Here is an 18,490-nt window from a genome sequence, read left to right as displayed (position 1 = left end):
AAATGTTGGTAACATTCTATACTCTTTTGACTTTTGTGTATATTTAAAACTTTTCCATGATGAAAAGTTTCTTAAATGTCAGCAGCAGTTCATTAGCTTTGATAAGAATAAAGATTATGTGTATTTTCCTTTTTGCATATTTATTTTCCAAATCTTTTACGACAAGCATATATTACTTTCTAAATGCAGAGAATGTGTAAAGGGGTCGAACAGCATCGCGAACCAAAAAGAGGGCACAGGGAAAGAAGAATAGTTAAATTTTCTTGGGACAGGAAAGTTAGAGCAACCAGGTTTCTAGATTTTTCTTTGGTCATGCTGTTTAAAGGGCAACACACAAATAGCAGGAATTTGGGGGAAGCTCTTTTTGCTTTTTTAAAATTTTTGGTTTCAGTTTTCCTGTTTGCGGATCCTCACAGTCTGACGCTTGTTCCTTTATGGTTTCCCTAGTCGACGTGCGCCTGCCTTTCCAGGCTGAGATGTTCATCCAAAACGTCATCCTGGTGTTCTTCTGTGTTGGAATGATCGCAGGAGTTTTCCCATGGTTCCTGGTGGCAGTGGGGCCCCTTGTCATCCTCTTTGCAATTCTGCACATTGTGTCCAGGTAAAGAGGAAGGGTTCACATCTTCCAGGACCGAGGATGAAGCCAGAGTTGCTAGTCTTTCCTCTGACACAGAACTTGTTCTCTCTCCAGGGTCCTGATTCGAGAGCTGAAGCGTCTGGACAATATCACACAGTCACCTTTCCTCTCTCACATCACGTCCAGCATACAAGGCCTTGCCACCATCCACGCCTACAACAAAGGGCAGGAGTTTCTGCATAGGTTAGTGCTGAGACGGGCTAGCAGGCTCAAATCGGGGACTCCATCCCTGAATTTAATCAGAGTCCAAGAGGCCTTTCAAAGTCAGAATGGAGGATTATAAAGTTCATTACTAAGAGCATTAGTGATTTAATGGTCTCTGATTAAAATTCACTTGCTTGGTGGAACTCCCCTCTGAGCAAATGAGAAGACAAAAAACACAGGTTTGGAGTCTATTGGCTTTCGGTCCTGAATGGCCATATTTGGTAACGTTTTGCTTGTCTTTGGAACAGTAAAAGATAGTCATTAACATTAGGCTGATGTTTTATTTAGTTGTTAAATATTGTTTATGTGAGGAATTTCTATATCTAGATCATCACTGTGGAGATTTTGTATTAACAAAAGACTGATTGGAACTAACTTAAAATGTCCTTCAGTAGAAGACTGATTAAACAAGCTGTGGTACTCTTAGAGCGGAATATTGTGTGGCCCTTAAAAAGAATGAGGCAGCTCCATAGGTACTGATATGGAATGACCTCTAAGATGTATTAGTGAAAGAGGAAGGTATGTGCGTGTATGCTATTCTCCCTTTTTAGTATGTGTTTGTATATATAACATTTGTGATATCTCTGAAAAGATACATAAGAAACTAATAGTCGCCACTGGAGAGGGGAACTGAGTAGCTGGAAGATGGGCAGGAGAAAGACTGACTTTCATGGTAAAACCTTTTGAACCTTTTAAATATTCTGTCCTGTGCGTATATTGTCTCTTCCGAACATTAAGGAATTAATTTTAAAGAGAAAATCTAGAATAGACTGGTTAGGTTAAACAACTCAGAAAAATAATCCTAACTTTAAGTGAAAAATAAAAAAATATCCTGACTATGATACATACACATGTACATGTTAAGTGCATTGAAAAAATCCTGGGAGGAAATGCAGCAGAATATTAACTCTGGCTTTGACTAATAAGGTTATATTGGACTTTTGCATTTCCTCTTCTTTATTGCATTTTCTAAATTTTCTTTAAAGAGCACATATCTTATTGTTAGGAGGAAAAGTGATTTTAAAGCAAAGCATATTTGCCGGGCGAGACTTCCTGCTCTGGAGTCCGAGTTGTGTGTGGCACCTGAGCCTTCAGATGGGGTCGGATCCACTCTCTAGGACCCCGAGTGATGGTAGTGTTTCCCTCCTTCAGCGGCAAAGGTTGTCTACATCTTTTTTGCTGTGGTTTAGCTCCTGGTTCTTTGCTCCATGGCCTTGGGGAACAGGAACCATTCTGCCCGACAGGGGTGTACAATTTCCACTTTACTGTATTCATTCCGAGAGTTTCTTTTTTCTGGCCTTGGGCCATGTGTACAGTTTGCCTTTGTAACCTCTTTCTTTGAGAAAATGACCCCTGACCTAAGACATTTTTCTAAACTTGAGCACAACCTCTTTATTTGGTCTCCTTCTCCTATGCTTTTCCTGTGCTGTTAAATAAAATCTTTCCCCCATCTTTAGTATGTTTCTTTGAAAGGGTGAAACTAGAAAACCCCATGTCCTCTTAGATGGAGCCTGGATTTGGAGCCTTAGATGGAGCTGCACTGTTTGTTTCCCTATCATTCTTCTAGTGACAAACAGGAAGTACTTAAATATTAACCCTCTGTCCATAATTTACCAGAGCTTTGACATCTTCCATGACCAGGGTCGTGTGGTACTTCATTTGCCTATTAGTGGTTTTGTCTTCCTCACAGATACCAGGAGCTACTGGATACCAACCAAAGCCCTTTCTTCTTGTTCACATGCGCGATGCGGTGGCTGGCCGTGCGGCTGGACCTGATCAGCATCGCCCTGATCACCACCACCGGGCTGATGATCGTCCTCATGCACGGGCACATCCCCCCGGCCTACGCAGGGCTCGCCATCTCTTATGCTGTCCAGGTCGGTCTCCGGAATGGGGATGTCACCTTTGCTCATTTGAGTCCTTCCTATGTTGGCCTAGGAGAGGAGTGTTTGGGGTTTCATCCCTGACTCCTAGAGCCTCTCCCAGTCTGCTTTGGCAGTATCCATCTGGACTTGGCTGGGGCTGGAGGATGGGAGAGAGGCAGCAGTGGTATATAGGAATAAAGGGATTAAGTTGTGTGTGTTTAAGAAATAGGTGCTATATTCTTCATAAATAAACATGATTTTGAAAATAGTTTCTTAATTATAGGTTTCTGTATTCACCACCCTGTCATCTTTGGCTTCTTCCTAGTCTTCTAAGAAATACCGTATCCTCAGTATGCATCTTATATGCATTTTATTTTCAGGCTCCTGCTTTTCCCAGCACTGTTACATATGTAAACCCTTCTGGTCCCTAGGGATGGTTCAGGGTCTTTAAATAGCTCAAAGAACAACTGTGAACTTGAGCTCGGACTAGGTGTTTGAAGATCTTAAGGAATTATTAATTTTTTAGATGTCATGATGGTATTGGATAATGGTATTTTGTTCCTAAAAAGTTTATATTTTACAGAGATATAAGCTGAAATATTTATGGATAAAATGATAGGGTATCTGGGATTTGCTTCCAAATAATACAGAGAGGTAGGGTGTACAGTTGAAACTTTTCTGTGAGTTGATAATTTTTTAAGATGGATGTTTGATACATGGGAGTTTATTGTGCTGTCCTCTTGCCTCTTGTATATGTTTGGCATTTTTCCTAATTGGAAAGATAAATAAGTAGCCAAAGAAAACCCAAGAAGATATATGTATATCTTCACAGATTGCCAAAGATGTCTGTCCACGTTGTGTAGACTTACTTGATTATTGGGTAGGCGAGAACATGTGTTATACATACTACATTTCACAACCCTGGGTCTGAGGTGCGCAGGGGCTCTTACAAGCGCTTTTTGTCCAGCCTTATGTCTCTTAGTTGACTTTTCTGGAAGCATTCTCACTTGTTGCTCCCAGGTTGATATATATCTCCATTTGTTGTGACTGCCACAGCATGCAAGTACAAGTATGAAGCCAGGAGTTATTCAGCTACACATATGTGTTACTGGAAATGTAAAGACGGACGAGAAAGTTAGTGCTGGCAGTACCACTATGGCGCCTGCGTTCACTGAGAATTACGGATGATTGGGTAGTAATGGGCATTGTCTTAAATGTTTAGGGGATGACTCAGTTCTAAAACCAGGTGCTGCATGTGCCCAGTTAGTTCTTATGATTGAGCTGTGGTCCCCTAGATGAAGGAGGTTTTCTAGTGTTGTCCTGGCATGTATCGATAATGAACTCTCTCTTGGATTTTTGCTTTCCATTATCAGTTAACGGGGCTGTTCCAGTTTACCGTCAGACTGGCATCTGAGACAGAAGCTCGCTTCACCTCAGTGGAGAGGATCCACCACTACATCAAGGTCAGACCACTATAGGCCTTTTACTGCCATCTGACCCTTCTTGGGGTCGTTTTACCCTTTTACTGCCTCAGGCGGATGTGCAAGGAGGACGCATGTTTTCTCTGCCTTCCCTTATCCCACAGGAGAGGCCCAGCAGTCTCTCTAGTATGTGTGGAGTAGAAGAGAATACCATACGAGTTTCTAAGTATATTTGTGAATTGTGTGATTGAGAACTTATATGCCTCAGTTAATTTCCAAAATGTTCAGAATCTTATTAGTTCTGTTAAGCTGATTAAAGTAACATTTTTCTTACACTGTTTAAAACCATATATTGTTTCAAATCTTAGTCTGGTTTATTCATTCTTAACCAGGGATGGCCGTTAAGACCCTCTATTGAGCTTTAGGCAAAGATGGGCCTCTCTGGAAGTTCTGATGTAATAGATCTGGGGTGGGACCCAGGCTTCTGAAGTTTTAGAAGCTCCTGGATAGCTAAGGTTTCTCGATAGCTAATTCAAATCTGCATTCACAGTTTAAAAACCAGTTAATTTAGTTGCTGCTTAGATTACTGAGCTCTCCCGTTCTTCTCCTATTACCACTGCAGTCTTGCCGTGGGGCAGTGTCTGGCTAGTGTCCTAGTTGGAACTCTGAAAGCAGTTTTTTTATAGCTAGAGAGAAGCAGAGTCGTGACTAGTTAGGATTCTCAAATTTAACTCAGTTCTCAGGAGTTACCTATTTTGTGAACTGCCCAGAGACTTTATCAGCATTTATATTATATACATAGTATTTATATTTATATACATGGGATGAATAGATTCAAGGTTCCAGATAATTGACTTACAAGCATAGTGTTGAAAAATTATCCTTTCAGTTGAGAATTAGTATATTATATTAACTGCATTTTCTAGCAGAGACATCCTTTGCTGATTTTTTTTTGACAGTGAACCTTATTAGTCATAGAATATTTCTTAAACTTACAAATGGTTATTCTGAGAAAGAATGGCAGATACTGACGTAATATATCTGCTAATAGCTGTTTCTTATGTTTATACATTAGCCTTTTTGCCCAGTGCTCTGATCTGTGAATGACACATTGTGTATATACAGATGTGTGGTGTTTGATTTAATATCACTGTTGGTGAGAGTCTCTTGCTGGAGAAGTCAGGGGGTTAGTCAGCCATGGTACAGAGTGTACTCTGCATAAATCAGTCACATTTCTGAGGACTAGGTCCTCACTGCCAGTTCCCAGCCTGGATGCCTGTCCCAACACGGAGTCCTTCCAGCTTGGAGTTTTAGATTTCAGTCTTTTCCTTCCAGAGCACTACAGTCTTTGGCTCTTACTGCCCTGTAAGGCTATAAGCCCCATGACTAGTCGCCAAAGAGTTTTGAAACATTGCAAGGTGTGACTATCGATAACAAAAATATAAGCAGTTATATTAAACACAAAATTTTAAAGCTGGAATGGATTTCCAAGATTATCTGATCCAGTTCCCACAATCTGCAGATGAGAAACTAAGGCTAGAGTAAAGAAGAGCTATATCCAGGTCACACAGCTGTTAGTGGCAGAACTGGGATCAGAGTCTGTGTCTCCTGGATTGACTGATACACATCAGAATGCCGGGATCTGATTAAATGTTCAATAAATGTTAGTTGCCTTCCTTTGGGTTTAGGACAATGGTTTTCAAATGGTGGAATCCTGTTTCGAGTGGAATATTTTCAAACAATTCCGATAAAAACTGCTGGGTTGAAGAGAGCTAGAAGGCCTCATGCCCCACCCTTGGCCTCCAAGGCCATTTTATGGAAGAATTCCTTGAGACAGAAGGTAGTTTGAAAGTCACTGAGCTTCCCAAGCTGCTGCTTAGTTTATACTTAGCCATCATAAACTGGTAAGTATAAACTTAGTGGCCCTTGTACTCTGTCTCTGTCTAGTTTAGTGGTGATGAACGTTTACTGCCAAAGGAATCTTTCACAGCAAGGGGCCAGGGTGGCAGCTGCTTCGTGCTGTAGTTGTCCGGGATTTACTTCTCTATGACAAAGTCCCCAGAATCTGTGATCAGTCTGAACTGGCCACTTCTGTCTCCCCAGACTCTCTCTTTGGAAGCACCTGCCAGAATTAAGAACAAGGCTCCCTCCCCTGACTGGCCCCAGGAAGGAGAGGTGACCTTTGAGAATGCGGAGATGAGGTACCAAGAAAATCTGCCTCTGGTCCTGAAGAAGGTGTCCTTCACCATCAGACCTAAGGAGAAGATTGGCATTGTGGGGCGGACGGGATCGGGTAAGGATACGCCAGGGCTTCTCTGGAGAAACATTCAAACCTACTGGAGTTGGGTTTGGGGCCCATGATTGGCTGTTTATTGAATATCACTCTCATCCCTTCAATCCAGGTCCTTGTAGATGAGTGATTAGTATGTCTCAAGTCTCACTGAAACCGCTTTTCTAGGTTTATTCTCAGCTTTGCTTTTATAACATTTTAGTGCTTTTTCTAATCATAAAAGTATACATTCTCAATGCAGAACATATGGAACATAAGGAGAGAAACACCCATAACTCCATGACCCAGAGATAATTACTGTTAACATTTTGGTGGGTATCTTGTCAGGCATTTTCTATCAAATATGTTTACAAAAATGAGATTATTTTACACATACTGTTTTATGGCCTGCTTTTAAAACCATCAAATATTTTTCACAGCAGTTAATATTCTCTGACAAGATTTCTATGCAGCATGATATAGAATTCTATTTTATGTATGCACCATCATTTTTGTTTAATAAGCTCCAGTTGTAGGGCATTGAGGTTGCTGTTGATGTTTCATTGTTAAAAAGGGCGCTGCGGTGAACATCCTTATTTCTATGAAGTCAAAATATTTAAAGGTCTCTGTGATATATCACCAATGTAGCCTCTTGTTTATCAGAGGCTAATACAGCTCTGAATAAGAAACCTATGTTCCTTTGAAGACAGAAATTATTTTTCTTGATCTGATGTTTGTTGCAAAGAACTAGAGAACAGGTCTTTATTTTAGACATTTCACTTCGCTCTTATTCCTAAAAGTGTATTATAGAGTCCCCTTAGGTTTCTAAGGTCAAGACTTCAGTAATTTATTTCTTTACCTCTTTCCTTCCTGAATGACGTTTCAAAGATTGAATCTTGTCACTTTTTACCCTGTTTACCCTTGTATAGGAAGCCTCTCTGGGTCAGTTCTCATTAGCTTTCTGGGCTCCATGTTCTTTCTTATCAAAACTCTTTTAGCTTTTTCTCTTGCCATTAAAAAAAAAAAAAAAAAAAAGCCTTGTATCTTCTCTGGCCAATTTATTTTAAAGAACCTGCCAGGAAGAAAAAAAAGTCATTTCCTGCTCCCAGTGTGAAGGAATTATTTCATGTCAAAACAAGATACTGCCTCTAGGTTTTTTCATTGGAAAAAGAATGCTTAGCCAAGCAGGGTGGCTGTCCCCAAGGCTCTTACTTTGCTTTCTCCCTCAAATTCCCTCTGCTACACTAACTCCCAGGGGTACCCTGCTCTCCTGAAAGCTCTGACTGATGTCTCTTCCTGTGATTTCTCTCTCACACGGGAAAAACAGACTGAAACTTTCACCAAGACTTTATTAAAACCATAAGTAGTGACAGAGGAGAAATATACAAATAATTATAAATAGCCTGACCTACAAAGTCTAATCTCTAATAAGCTTCTAATAAGCTTCCTAATAAGCTTCTTCCGAGGCTCTGAGACCCTGGCTGTGCTGTGGTTGTGAGGACTTCATTGCCTTTTTTACCAGCATATTCTATCAGTGCAAAAGTAGTCTAGATGCAGAGAACTATAGTCTTCCAGTCCAGATGTTCCAAACCTGGCATCTTTTATTAAGGTGGAGCAACTTAACCTATTTATTTGAGCACCATTCCTTTCTTAGCTTGGATCTTAAACCATGGCCTCAACACTGAGAGAGAGTCCTCCCTTCCTTATATCTGGGTAAGGGAACACTAACCAGATCACCCAGTCATGAATTAAGCTAGTCATTTCTAGGAGAGGCCTCATTAAGAACTGCCATGCTACGTGGACTTGGGTTTCCCAACTCGTTTCTGATGGACGGGTGTGAGGAATCCTGCCTTAGAAAGGTGGGCATTTCTCTAGGTTCCCATTAGATTCTTTGACAAGTGTTGACCCAGGGGACGGATCCCGACAGCAGGATGTGGCTGTAGACCCTGGGGCAAGGCAGGATATTTGTACCCTCAATGCCACTGAATAGACAAAGTCATGAGGCTCTCATGAGGGATCTTTCAGAACGTGGAGGCAGGAGGGAGGTAGGCATCCAGAATCTGGCCAAGGAAATGTGGTTGAACAGCTAAAATCCTGTAATTCTAAATCTGAACCATGGGTCTGAGTTACAGAAAGGTAGACAGACGAGACTATGTCAAACTTTTTGGGTTTTTTTTCAGTGGGGGGTACACTAGGGAGAACTTTTGAAATGCTTACTTTTTTTGGCATAGTAGTTTCAGTTCTGAGAATCTATCCCAAGGAAATCATCCAAGGTAGGAGCACTAATATATGCCATGACATTATTTAAAACAGTAAGTTTTAAGTAAACTACGTGTCCAATGTTAGATGACCGGATGCATAAGAGTACATCCACATGATGGAATATATTACAGCCACCAAAATTTTCTCTTCAAAAGTCAGTAATATGATTGAATGCTTGTTTGAATGCATAAGTGAAAAAAACAATTATAGCATTGTATCTCTGGTATGATCTCAACTCTGGGAAAAAGACTAAAAGAAAATGTGTCAAAAATAACAGTGAGATTATGGGATATCGTTATCTTCTCAAATTACTCAAATAACTCTTAAAGTGAAAATTCAATTAAGATAAGCTTGTTCTGCTTATCACCATGATGCTGGACTCATCGTGTTATCCCCCAAACCCGTTTTCCTGCGACAGTTCCCTGTCATGGTAGGGTCGTCTACAGACAATCATTTACTCAGGCCAAAAACTGCTTCCTTTATGCATTTATCCCGGAACCTCTTTTATTCCCCAGCTATTGCTGCAACAATGGAAAGCTTTGTCTTGTTTCTCTCCCAGCTACATTAAGGGGACAGAAAAGAGAAAAGACATCTTGTCTTCTAGTTTGCCCCTAACTCCTTGCTGAATACCTACCTCTGTTCTCCTCACTTTGCCTGAGAAGCATTGAACACTGTGTATCCGATATTCCTAATGTGAAAGGAGGCATTTTTTCCATTTTTCTCATGAGAGTATAATAGTCCTTCCCATTCCTGTTCAGGATGAGGCTGTGTTATTTAAATATATATGCTTGGTAGCTCAGGAAAGTTCTTTTTTTTTTTTTTCGGCTTTCATTTTACACATTATCTGAGTTAACCCGTTGAAATAATGATTGACCAGAAATGGAAAAATAGATGATTTTGCTCTGAGAATAAACCAGTTTGGTCTTCACAGAATTTGCTAATGAGCTACTTTTCTTCATGTCTTCTGACTCTTCAGGGAAGTCCTCTTTGGGGATGGCCCTCTTCCGCCTAGTGGAGTTATCTGGAGGCTGCATCAAGATTGATGGAGTGAGAATTAGTGATATCGGCCTTGCTGACCTCCGAAGCAAACTCTCCATCATTCCTCAAGAGCCAGTGCTGTTCAGTGGCACTGTCAGGTGAGGACCTGAGTGTCCATGTGCTTCGTGCCTCACTTCCAGGCAAGGTGGGATGTTAGAGCCTTCAGCTGGGACTGAGATCTAGTGACCTCTAGTCTAGTGCTTTTCCCACTATACTGCGTGCTTCCCATTGTAGAGGTAAGGGGCAGTGCCACTGTACAAGGCACCTCATTAATGAAATGGGACCCACAAATCCTGCAGCATGGTGATGAGGAAGTCAGAGGTTTGGGCCCAGATCTCTGCTCTGTGAATTTGGACAAGTAACTTGACCCCTCCTAAGCTTGTTCCCTCATCCACAAAATTTAGATATTATTAAGACTCGTTGTTGTGAAGATTGGATAAATTTATACAAATTATACAAACACAGAGTCTGGCAAATGGTGAGCATTCAGTAAGTGGTAGCAGTCATCATCAACCTCATCGTCATCAGCCTCCAACTTCCCCCCAGTCCACACTGTCATCTCTCCTAGGTACGCTCAAAATTGCCATTCTAAAGATGGCTTTCAGCCATTATTACTACTCATGTTTTTCCATTTTCCAATAACTTCTCTCACCTTCGATACTTACTCTGGAATGACACCTCTCTCTGAAATCTGCTAGCATGACAAAGATAAAATTCCTCTTCTTGACCTGTTAAAATAGTAACTAAGAAGGAAATGTATTTGATCCCATTATCTTTTCTTATCCTTTATCCTACCTTTAGCCTTAAACTTTAGCCTCCTAAAAACAATGAGTTTCCATAATTTGTGTTCATTCCTATTCAAGTTATTTCTTTTTCAAAATAAAAACAGCTTTAACTATATACTTCACCTAGATAAGACTTCTTTTTTAAAAATCACTCCAAAAGCAATATTACTGTTTCCTCTTTAATTTTTAGCAGTTTCTCCCCCCCAAAATTGGTACCAATTTAATTTCAAATAACCACGGGCAGCGTTCACACTTGTCTTTAAAACTAGGTACCCCCCATCCCAGCCCCACCCCTTATCTTTGGAAATGGCATTTGAACTCACTGATTCAGGGAGCTTTGGTAGATAAACCGAGTTCTCACCTACATTCATGGAGGGTCAACACTCTCAGGTGTTTTTATTTTGGTATCTCTCTAAAATACTAATGAATTTGGACAGCATCAGCTGGGTCTGTTGATAATAAGTCATTCCCTTTGGGTGCTTAGATAAGAAGGTCAAATAAGTAACGACAGAAGAGAATTAAAATTTATTGAAGATTCATTTCTAAAATTAAGAAATTCAGAGGTGTTGCCAAATCTGCTCCTCTTTCCTACAGACCGCTCTATTTTTAATTGCCAAGGAACACCTCTGAGAATAAAACTGGCCTTGTAATTTTTGGCTCAGGACAAAAGAACCGTATTTTTCTTACATTTTTACTCATCATTTAGAAGAGATTTAGGACTTCCCTTGAATATGGCTGCCAACAAAATGTTACAGTACCTCATGTGGTTCTGGGAATCAGGGGCTTCCAGAGTTAATGGTAGAGAATTAACCTGCTAACATGTGCAGCTGGTGTTCTAGTTGGGGCCATTTGTTATCAGCTCCAGAGGCATGTTACCACTTGATGAACAAGCTCCGTGGTTGGTGTGCTAATGCCACGAGTTTTTAGTTATTTATCTCAGAGTGCCATTTTGGCAGTCATCCAAACAAACTTAGGAAATCATATAAGTTTTATTTTCTACCAGCTGTAATTTTTACTTTTTAAGTCAGTGGTAGACACTGAAGACAAATAAAACTCAGACCTTCTATCCTCCTTTATTCTCTCAGGTTTCTATAGATCCGAAAGAACATTCAGCTTTTAGAGTTCTTTTGCTTTTCTTAGAGAATAAGAAAACCTATATAATGAATTTCCCAAAGCAAGAGCAGGGTCGATTAGCTGTTTTCTCAGCTTCGTCCTAGAGACTCTGAATTTGGAGACTATATCTCCATCACCATTAACCAGCATTGAGGGCAAGTACATCTTCTCCTTGAGATATCAACCTGCAGTTAAAACATACAAGGAACTCTTAGAGGGAGAGCAAGGTAAAACCAAAATCAAATAAAACTCAGAGACAGTCACAAGATAAAAATGTCTAAATTGTTCTGCATATAAATAACAGTCTAAATCATAGACCAGACCACTTGGGAGCACGGCCCACCCTAGAATAGCCTGAATCTCAATCCATTCCATTAGCTGCATCCAGCCCTCCCTCCTCCAATTGTCTGGGTTTGAGCTGCAGGCCCTGTCTTGGTAGCCAGTCCATTTCCTCTCCCTTTTGCCATGACAGTTGGCTCCAAGAAGAGAGGACCCTTTTCATCCAGCCCTAAACACTTTTGCTGACCTTCACTCTTTCGTGGCCCTGAGTGTGTTTATTTTCCTTTTCTTTTCCCAGAGGGCCCTGTGCTCCCTGTTCTCAGGAAGCCTGTCTCTTGCCTCTGCCCTAACCAGCCCTGCTGGAGTGCTTTCCATCCTTGTAGCCTGTCTGCGGCCTAGCTTGGCTGGTGTCACTCCAGTCTTTTTCTTGAATCTCAGTCACCTTTTGGGAGGCGAGCATCTTTTTGTCACCTGAAGCATCTCTGCCTTGTGCCCATTCATTAGCAAGAAGAAGTGTTCTCATTTCTTCCTATTCAGATGCCCTCTCTCCTTTTCGATCTGCCTACTAATTTTTCTTTTTTTGCTTCTGAGGAATATCTAGCTCCCAACTCACAAGCACAACAACTGAGTCCACAAGTGACTCACTCTGTCTTTGTTCATTCTGGGCCCAAATACCTTCAGACAGAAGCATCTAGCACTCTAGATGAAATGGAATTCACCCCACATTTGAAGCAGGCTCTTAGAATCTCAAGGTCTTTCGGTTGTCTCTGAATTTTTCTATTGCTTTAGGGAGCCCCCTTTTCTTTGTTTCTTTCTTTCTTTAACAGTCTTGGTCCCTGTGGAACTGGTAAGGACTCCAAAAAAACTCTTTAAAAGAATTCTGAGGGAATTGTTAAAAAAAAAAAAAAAAAAAAAAGAATTTCACAGTTTTTTGTTATCAACAAATTGGACCATCTTCTTTAACTGAGAGGGCTCTTCCTAGATGGCATGCCTATAGAGATCAATCTTCTACATCCAGACTTTTCATGGATAGGACTTTATCAGAATGACTTCTGATCCTGATATTCAGGATCCTGAGATTATTGTGTCCACCTGGAAAATGCATTGAATACGTGAGTCAGAAAACCACCGTGCATTGGAACCAGACACTAACACGGCCACACGTACTTTGTCAGTGTCAAGCTGCCTGTTAGCAAGTGTCCACCGTGTTCCAGGAACTGGATGTATACTATGTAATGGTTACAGCAACCTGAGAAGACATATCACTGTCTCCCCATTTTATAGATGAGGAGATTGATGAGTAATTTGTCCAAAGTCATGCAGATGGTACGAAGCAGAGCAGGGATTGAGCTCAGTCTGCTTGGATCCAACGTGTGTGCACACTCTCCTTCCACTGCACAGCTTTTGGCCTCTGTTATTATTGAAAATACCTAAGTTGTAACCTATTAATCACTCTTATCAGGAAGTCAAACAAGGATGGGAGGAATAAGTTCTTTCATTCATACAAACAATACTGGACGGTATACATGGGATACAACAGTGAATAAGACCGAGACAAGGATCCCGATCCAACAGAGAGATGAATGAACAAAGTGACTAGTGCCATAATAAGGGTGAGCACAGGGATGCCTCATCCAGGTTTAATGGGTCAGGAGACAGTTCCTAAAGGCAGCATCTAAGATGAGACCTGAAGGACAAGAAGGAATCAAAGCCAAGGAGTAATGGCAGTGATAATGATAACCATATTAGCTCTTGCACACACAGTGCTAGCCCTGCAGCAGGTGCTCCTACAGATGCTTTATACACATGAATAGTAGTCCTCACAGCAGCCTTTTGCTGAGCTACTCTTCTACCCATCTTACACACGAGGAGCTGAAGCGTGGAGTAGTTAGGCTAACTTGGCCAAGCTCACACAGTTGTAATTGTTAGACACTGTTGAGGAATCAGGCAGTCTGGCTCCAGAGCCCTTGCTTTTCCAGTGTCTCTCAAATACAAGAGCGGGAGAGGTGTGCATGTTCCAGGCAGAGGGGAAGCACGTGCCACGAGCGAGAGGCACAAGAGAGCAGGGTCGGTAGAGTCTCCCAGAGATGGCCCAGAGGACATGGGTGAGGCATGTGTCAGCCTTCTCTGCTCAGGTAGAGCTCTTCTGTGATGACAACCTGCTTGCATTTGCATGGCTGTAATTAGTAACCCCAGACATGGAGACAAATGAGGCACAGAGCTAAGGTTCTCCCAAAGATTTTCCCATATGCCCAGCATAATATATGAGCAAAGTAAATTTTATCTAGTACTTTACTGATGATTAGACCTACAAACATCGTGTTTAGATTGAGACAAGACACCCTAAATTAATGTAATATCCCAACTTCCACCCAGTACCTCTTCCACTACAACCTCTCTTCCTTCATCCTCCATGACAAAGAGCTTTTTCTCCTGTCTTTAACATTCCCCAAAATGCCTGGTCTTCTTCTTTTGGTGTCCTTGATTTCTGTGCGGCAGATACTGTGGGGACAGTAGCAAGAATAGTCCCCAGGCTGGTTTTCTGAACTAGTGAAATCCTTCCTCTTGCTTTGCCCTTTACTCTCTCTAATTTCCCTCTGCTTTTCTGTGGGATCAGCTTCTTTTCCTGGTCAACTAGCTATCATCGGGTCCCTGTTCTCACCGCAGTGTAACAGGAAGAAAGAGGGCACTTTCTTAAGTTTGTACACATGGAGAGATGTATCTTAACATATATATGCATGGAAAAAAATCTAGAAGAATATATGCCAAAGTGCTAACAGTGTTCATTTCTAGGGGTCTGATTAGAGGGGATTAAAACACATATATTGGTTTTTGTTTTGTATTTTGCAATTTTTTTATCTAACTTTTCTTAATTTTTTTTTTTTTTTTTTATAACTGTGTTATAAAGTTAAAAGAAAGTTTTATAAAGAAGAAAGAGAAGTCCAGTCTGTTCTCAGAGATAGGCCTGCCATGGGCAGGCATCAATGCTCCCATCTCAGCTTCCAGCTCTGGCTGGTTAGGGAATAAGCCATCTGTGACATTAAGGGATTTAAGCCCATGTGTGTTTAAACTTTTACCCCAAACGGCCTTCGCAGTATGGTTGCTTACATGTTGGATCACTAAGAAATTCCTATGATGTTTCTCTCTAGATCAAATTTGGATCCCTTCAACCAGTACACCGAAGACCAGATTTGGGATGCCCTAGAAAGGACACACATGAAAGAATGTGTAAGTAAAGAACTGAGAGTGAGCTTTGCTGGAATTTCAGGTGTAGAAACATTGTGGTGCTGTAGTCACTCCCTGCCTGCTCGGCTGCCTCTGTCCAGCCCAGGCTGACCCAGCACCTCCAGGATATCTGTGGGGGAGCACTTTAGAACAGGGCTTCCCAGGAATTTCAGAAAGGACATACAAGTTGGTATTTCCTGACTATTACCTCTTCCCTACCCCCACCCCCACACATGATCGTATTGCCTTTTTTACTATCCATTGATTGAGAATATATAAATGCCAACCACTCAGAACTCACTAATGCTTTTAAGTTAATTTCTATTTTATTACTCATAACAGTATAACATGCTTTTGAAGCATCTATACATATACAAAAGACATATCATTTATTGAGTCTTCAGAAAGCATCAGTATGAATATGGGTTCAGAGACCTCTTAGAGTATTTCAGCAGGCGTCCCCCGGGGACCACAGTCTACAGATTGATACCCCTCACCCAAAGGAGGGTCTCTCATGTCCCTGCATTAAGTCAAGCTCAGGATCCCCTGCTTTTATCTCTTTTAGATCACCTAGCTCAGCTCTGCTTTCATCTTTGTTAGATTGGACTTCCTCAAACAATTTTATTTGAAGAATAGGTTCTATAGCTTACAAAAAGGAAAATTTGACAGCCATGGGCCTGTCAAGCCGTAGACTTCAGAAAGGCAGCAGTTTTGTTTATTCCGTCTCCTATCGCATGACCATATTTTCAGTGGCCACAAAATTAGGGCCACTATCTGCCAAGATTTGGGAACATGAAAATATTGGAATTTCTGGGATACTTTGATGATATGAGGCTAACAAAATAGTATATTTGAAATAGGGACTGTCTTAGAAAATGTGGGTCCTGGTACACATGATCATCACATCTGTACCTTTTTTCCAGATGAGCTAGGTTCTTGGCTACTAATTCCTTCATCTGTTTTAGAATAATTGACCTCTGCTACTGGATTTTTGACAAAATTTAGGGTGGTTTTTTTTTCCCCCCCCCCAAAATTTACTTTTTTTACTCTTCTAATTTCTACCTTCTTACTCCCTAGATCGCTCAGCTACCTCTGAAACTTGAATCTGAAGTGCTGGAGAATGGGGAAAACTTCTCAGTGGGGGAACGGCAGCTCTTATGCATAGCAAGAGCCTTACTCCGTCACTGTAAGGTGAGGCAGGTTGGTGGGTGCTGGGAAGGGGAGCAGCAGAAAAGAACAGGAAGGTGGAAGAGCAGACACCTTGTGGCACAAGGTCCGAAGGCACTCCTGGCCCTGAGCCCAGTGGCACTTTTTAAGAGACTGCTCAGAGATGTTTCTGAATTAACCTTGATGTAATTTGGATATGTGGGTGTTTTTTCTTGTTGTTTTTATTTTTAACTTCTCTGAGCCTTCAGTTTCCAAGGGTTACATTTGTTTCTGGCCAGTGAAATTACTGTATATGTTCAGAATCAGAGCAAGTGAGTATTTTGTTAGATGATTATTACATGCAAATCCTTTTATTTATGGAAATCAAGGCGAACATATATGAGTTTGAAGTCATATCAATTCTAAGAAAAACAGAATTTTTACGTGTACCTACTTAGAAAATACAATACATGGTGTAACATTCAAATACTAAAATATATTTTAGGGAAGCCTGAGTTAACCAAAATGCTTAAGGAATTGGTCGGATCCCTCTTTTTCTCTTTTCCCTGGCAGATTCTGATTCTAGATGAAGCCACAGCTGCCATGGACACGGAGACAGACTTACTGATCCAAGAGACTGTCCGGGAAGCGTTTGCCGACTGCACTATGCTGACTATTGCCCATCGCCTACATACGGTTCTAGGCTCTGATAGGATTATGGTGCTGGCCCAGGGACAGGTACCGAGCCCCTGAGGGACCTGGGCTTGGCATATGGCCTTGTCCAAGAGGAAAACTGGCCCCTGGAAAGACTGGGCTTATTGGCATCTTAGCATGGTTCTGAGCATTCAGATAAGCAACCATAGCAGCTCTAGTCTGGTTGGTATTGGCGGGGATATAGCCCACCCAATCAGGGGTCTGAGAGGCACTCACGTGTCCTCATTTTGCTTTACTATCTGTTCTTTTGTTGCTTATAAAAAGTAACACTTTGACTTAGGTCAGAACCATATGTACTTATAAATGTGTTCATGTACACAAGAATTGCCGGATGTATATTAAGACTATCTACCATGTGGTGTTTGCTTTTTACAATCATGTAGTGGTGCCAAACTTTATATCCTGCTGTTCCAAGCTTTCGCACAATCTGGCCCAGCCTATCCTTCTTCATTTCCCTCTCTTTCCTTGAAGGTGCTGTTAGCTATAAACAATTTTGCATCCTCTAAGCTTTTTCACCACTGTGTCTGCTCATACAGTTCCATCTACCTAAAACACCCTTTCCTCTTGTTCCCTCTCCCATATCTACCTGCTCACAACCTGCTTATCCTCAAGAAAACTAGTGTCTACCTTTCCCCTCATGGTGCAGGATATCTGCTCAGCACCTGATGTCATACCCTCACACAGCCAGTCCTAAGGAGGGACACTTTGTCCATATGCCTGTCTCTATTGGGCAGGACCACCTTTCCTAGAAGCACCCCAGGAGACTTCCCCTTATACTTTTTTGAACAAGGTTGTGTCCCATGCCTTTGCTCTATGTCAAGGGAGGCTAGGAATATATGTGGCATTAGTGGCCATCATGAGAGGCAGGTTCTGCCAGTGTATCATTCACTTTGCTACTACAATATAGTTTTCAGTGACCGCATGGAAGTCATCATAGGAATGGATAATAGACTGAGTCCATCCATCCCTTACTTACTTCTTTTATTTTTCTGCCAATTAGGTATCCTTTTCCATGTATAGGTTTAGATCAGCTTGTATAAGATGACACTTGCCTGCTGTGCTTTCAATTCGAGCTGCATTTTTTTCCCCTGCAGCTTATAGTATCTTGTTGATTGATTCCTTCATACCCAAGACTGAAAGAATTATGTGAAGTCGATCTGGAGATCTTTCTCTCCAACTTTCCCTGGTTAGTTTAAAAAAAAGAGAGAGAGAGAACCCATTAAGGTGTCTCAGGGCTCATTGAATTGTCACCCTGATTCCATCTTTGGGGGCTTTTTGGGCTTGCCCCTCTTCCTGAGCAGTGAATCCTAAATCACCTCAAGTATCTCCCAGTCACATTCTGATGCTGTCTCCTTTCTTTGCAGGTGGTGGAGTTCGACACCCCATCGGTCCTTCTGTCCAATGACAGCTCCCGGTTCTATGCCATGTTTGCTGCTAAAGAGAACAAGATCGCTGTCAAGGGCTAAATCCTCCCGCCGCGGAGTCTCTGCCCTTTGGAGCGTCGCCGTTCCCTGCCTGGGGCGCCGCTCTTC

The 18,490-nt window shown here is 41.5% G+C and overlaps 1 protein-coding gene across 4 annotated transcripts in view; it reads left to right on the top strand.

Moving 5' to 3' along the window:
* The window catches only part of ABCC5 (ATP binding cassette subfamily C member 5), a 69,389-nt gene that overhangs the window by 49,581 nt on the left and 1,318 nt on the right, over positions 1-18,490 (top strand). For all 4 annotated transcript variants that reach the window (XM_006925769.3, XM_025042223.1, XM_025042222.1 and 1 more), the window contains 10 exons: positions 448-601; positions 692-820; positions 2,532-2,718; positions 4,080-4,169; positions 6,231-6,420; positions 9,635-9,794; positions 15,023-15,101; positions 16,176-16,289; positions 16,818-16,982; positions 18,323-18,490. The exon at positions 18,323-18,490 is cut by the window's right edge and continues 1,318 nt beyond it. In XM_006925769.3, coding sequence (XP_006925831.1) covers positions 448-601; positions 692-820; positions 2,532-2,718; positions 4,080-4,169; positions 6,231-6,420; positions 9,635-9,794; positions 15,023-15,101; positions 16,176-16,289; positions 16,818-16,982; positions 18,323-18,424 — 1,370 coding nt within the window. In that variant the 3' untranslated portion in view covers positions 18,425-18,490. The remainder of the gene's footprint in view (positions 1-447; positions 602-691; positions 821-2,531; positions 2,719-4,079; positions 4,170-6,230; positions 6,421-9,634; positions 9,795-15,022; positions 15,102-16,175; positions 16,290-16,817; positions 16,983-18,322) is intronic.

Source organism: Pteropus alecto, unplaced genomic scaffold (genome assembly GCF_000325575.1).
Source record: "Pteropus alecto unplaced genomic scaffold, ASM32557v1 scaffold88, whole genome shotgun sequence".
NCBI classification, from domain to species: Eukaryota; Metazoa; Chordata; class Mammalia; order Chiroptera; family Pteropodidae; genus Pteropus; species Pteropus alecto.
The sequence above is the reverse complement of the archived record's forward strand: the minus strand, read 5'-3'. Positions and strand labels throughout refer to the sequence as shown.